General features: G+C 39.5%; 1 protein-coding gene across 1 annotated transcript; it reads right to left on the bottom strand.

Moving 5' to 3' along the window:
* Positions 1-344: 344 nt before the first annotated feature.
* On the bottom strand, positions 345-958 carry LOC117019000 (probable ribosome biogenesis protein RLP24). Its single transcript, XM_033100391.1, is given in 2 exon segments — positions 345-508; positions 511-958. Coding segments are annotated over 2 exon segments (612 nt in total).
* Between the last annotated feature and the right edge of the window lie 2,262 nt (positions 959-3,220).

Here is a 3,220-nt window from a genome sequence, read left to right as displayed (position 1 = left end):
ATTATTGGCTGGGAAATATTTCATAGTTTCGCACAGAATTGAAAGGTTCAAAGAGTAATAACACATAAATGTCTTTTTCTTTTTTACTGCAAAGAAAATTTTATTTTGTGTATCACAGAAATGCTGCCTAGTGCCCTTATCCAAGTGGTGTGACCATTTTATGTCCACTTCTGTATGAACGGAATTTTCATGATTTACATGTCAATACATCTATCGGTGAAAGTTTAACATTGAGATGCAATCTAGCATCCATATCTGATGTTTTGCAGAGAGCACTGTAGAAGAGATGTATTTTTAATCACCTTTTCATTTGAGACACCTTATGTAAAAAATAAATCAATAATTTAGACCGAAGTTTCTAAGGAGATTTTCAAATGCACTTTAGAAATGGTTATAGACAATAAGATTTTCGGAAAATCTTCCATGCCCACATCCTTTTGTAGTTTCTGTACCATTTTGTTTTCCTGATGCTTTCCTTTGCCTGCAAAAGGGCCTTGGATGGGATGCTTTGCTTGACAGCTTTGATGTCCTGAAATTTCTGTAGTTCTTTGTTTTTCTGCAACCTGTTCATCATAAATTTTGCTTGGTGTTCGTGTTCGATCTCTTCGACTCTCTTCATTGCATCAAGTTTTATTCCACAGCTCTCGCTGGTATTTGTTTCTATATTATGGTAAATGTAGAAAATATTTCTGCATTTTTCAAATTCAAATGAATTATCCCCTGTAAACTCTTTACCGGCTGCTCTATGGAATGTTTTCGTCCACCCGATCTTGTGAGGATTGTGCTTCTTTTTTAAGTTGTTATGACACTTGGATTTACAGAATCTGAACACCCTGCCAGCACTGTGGATGAAGTTCATGTGGTGGCAGCTGTGGTTCATCCCTCTGGAACAGAAATAACACCCGTCCTTCTTCAGGCTGAACCCATGAGCAAACGCCGAGCTTGAAAGAGAAGACATAAATGTCTAAGAACAAGTAGAAGAGAAAAATACCTTTATCTACTCTCATTCCAGTAAACCTAGTGCTTCCAAAGTCACTAAAAAGGCAACTAACATGGCACAACACCAAGAAGATGTAGTAAATGTATTCTGAATGTTGTGGTCTTGAATATAGTCTCAATTAAATTAAAAGATATCTCGAGACAGCCAGTAATCCCCGTCAACTGATGGGTTAAAGACTTAAATGGTCCCTGTATCAGAGCTTCTCGAACTGTACTGTACACTCAGGTCACGTGGGGATGTTGTTGAAATGCAGATTCTGATTCAGCCGTTGAGGAGGGGGCAGCTGAGATTCTGGATTTCTAAGTGTCCAGGTGATGGTGATGAGGCTGGGCCACCCACAGGGGATTCCAAAACCCTCTCCAGAGTTGGCAGGAGAATGCTAAATAACAATGTTAACCTTGTTCAATGAAGCAAAGTATGTGGGAAAACTAGAAAAGCCTCAGACACAGGCCACATACTGTATCTGTTTCCTTGTTTCATTTCAGTGCCTGGACTGTGTATCTACCTGGCAGGCATGAAACACCACCATCAACAATGAAAAACAAAGATGCATTGTTACCCCAAATCCATCTGTCTCCTATCTAAAAACACACCGCCCACTGAAACATTATTTGAGTTTTGTGAAGCTGTAAAAGCTGTGGTTACATATAAACAAACACCAAGGAAGAAAGATGGGTATAGAAACAGCAGGTGATGAGGAAACGTTAGCAGAGAAGAATCAGAGAGCCTTTGCTAACAAGAAAAAATCCTGTATAATAACTCCTATTTGCCTTCATACTGGGATACTCTGTTCAGGAAGTGTTTGTATAGTCTCCACATTTGTAAATAAAAGAGCTGTATATTTGCATGAAAAGCTGATATGAAAAAGTGAATTCAGTATACCGTAAACTACCTCTTGTTATTGGGGTGGGAGTAGGGGTTAGGGTAGGTAATGGCTACAAACCATTATTGAATACCTACTACATAAAACTGATTTACATGAATCATGTCATTTAATATCCACTCAACCTTGAAAAGTACGTACAGGATTAAAGCACTCATTTCACAGTTGATGAATCTGAGGCTCAGAGAGGTTACAGAAGTTGCCTAAATTTATACATCAGCAGAACCAGGGTTTCCGATCCATTTTCTCTCGTAAGACTTTAGAATACCAGTCTGATACATTGAAAACTAGACAAATGTCTGTTTTGGTATTGGGTAAATATTTTGAGTATTTTGAAGAATGATAGCCACCAGCAAGTGGGGTTTGGCTAGGAAAGGCTACACTGAGGACAAGTGCTTTTCAAATTACTTCTTAGAAATACAAATATCTCTATAAACCTGGAGAAATGCAAACAATATATGAAAGTTACAAAATGAAAAGTAAAATCTCTTCTGCCTCCCTTCTAGAAATGGGATTGTCGTGTCAATGATTCAGAATCTCTAATGTTGAAAGTGAACTGACACCTTGGGATGCTTAACCATGGAGTTGGGAGGACTGTGGGTGGAGTTGGGCCCCTTGCAGACTCTCTGGTCTTGACTTCCTATTGAACTCTGTGGTAACCTCAGTGGTAGGGGGGCACAAGGGGGAAGGAGGTCTATATGGGAGGGAGACATGTGGTCTCACTCTGTTTTTTCCTGGCCACGGAGGACTGCCCTCCGTGTGTGCAGGTGCGCGTGCCTTTGCTTGGTGGTTCAGTTTTTGTTTTGTTTTTTTTTCTTTTCCCGAATAAACTTTTTCTTTTGGTGGATTATCTGGAGACACTAGGCATGGAGCCCAGCACCAGTATGGTGAAGGAACATTCCAGGTGATTTAAAAAAATTTTTTTTATTAGTTTCAGGTGTACAAAACAATGTGATAGTTAGACATTTACACCCCTCACAAAGAGATAATCCCCCTCCCCCAATCTACTACCCCTCTGACATCTTATATAGCTGTTACAATTCCATCGACTCTATTCCCTATGCTGTACTCCACATCCCATGACCATATATATATATATATATAAAATTATAGTTGACATTTAATATTATTCAGCTTCAGGTGTACTGTGCAGTGGTCAGGCATCTACACCATCCCTGAAGTGGTCTCCCTAGTAAGACAAGTGTCTATTAGATACCCTACAAAATCTTTACAGCATTATTGATTATATTCCCCACACTGTCTTTCATATCCCTGTGGCAATATGTGGCTACCAGTTTGTGCTTTCTAATCCCCTCGCCTTCTCCCGCATCCCCACC

The sequence above is a fragment of the Rhinolophus ferrumequinum genome, chromosome 3 (genome assembly GCF_004115265.2).
Source record: "Rhinolophus ferrumequinum isolate MPI-CBG mRhiFer1 chromosome 3, mRhiFer1_v1.p, whole genome shotgun sequence".
Taxonomy (NCBI): Eukaryota; Metazoa; Chordata; class Mammalia; order Chiroptera; family Rhinolophidae; genus Rhinolophus; species Rhinolophus ferrumequinum.
Note: the sequence above shows the minus strand (reverse complement) of the source record. Positions and strands in the feature narration are given on the sequence as shown.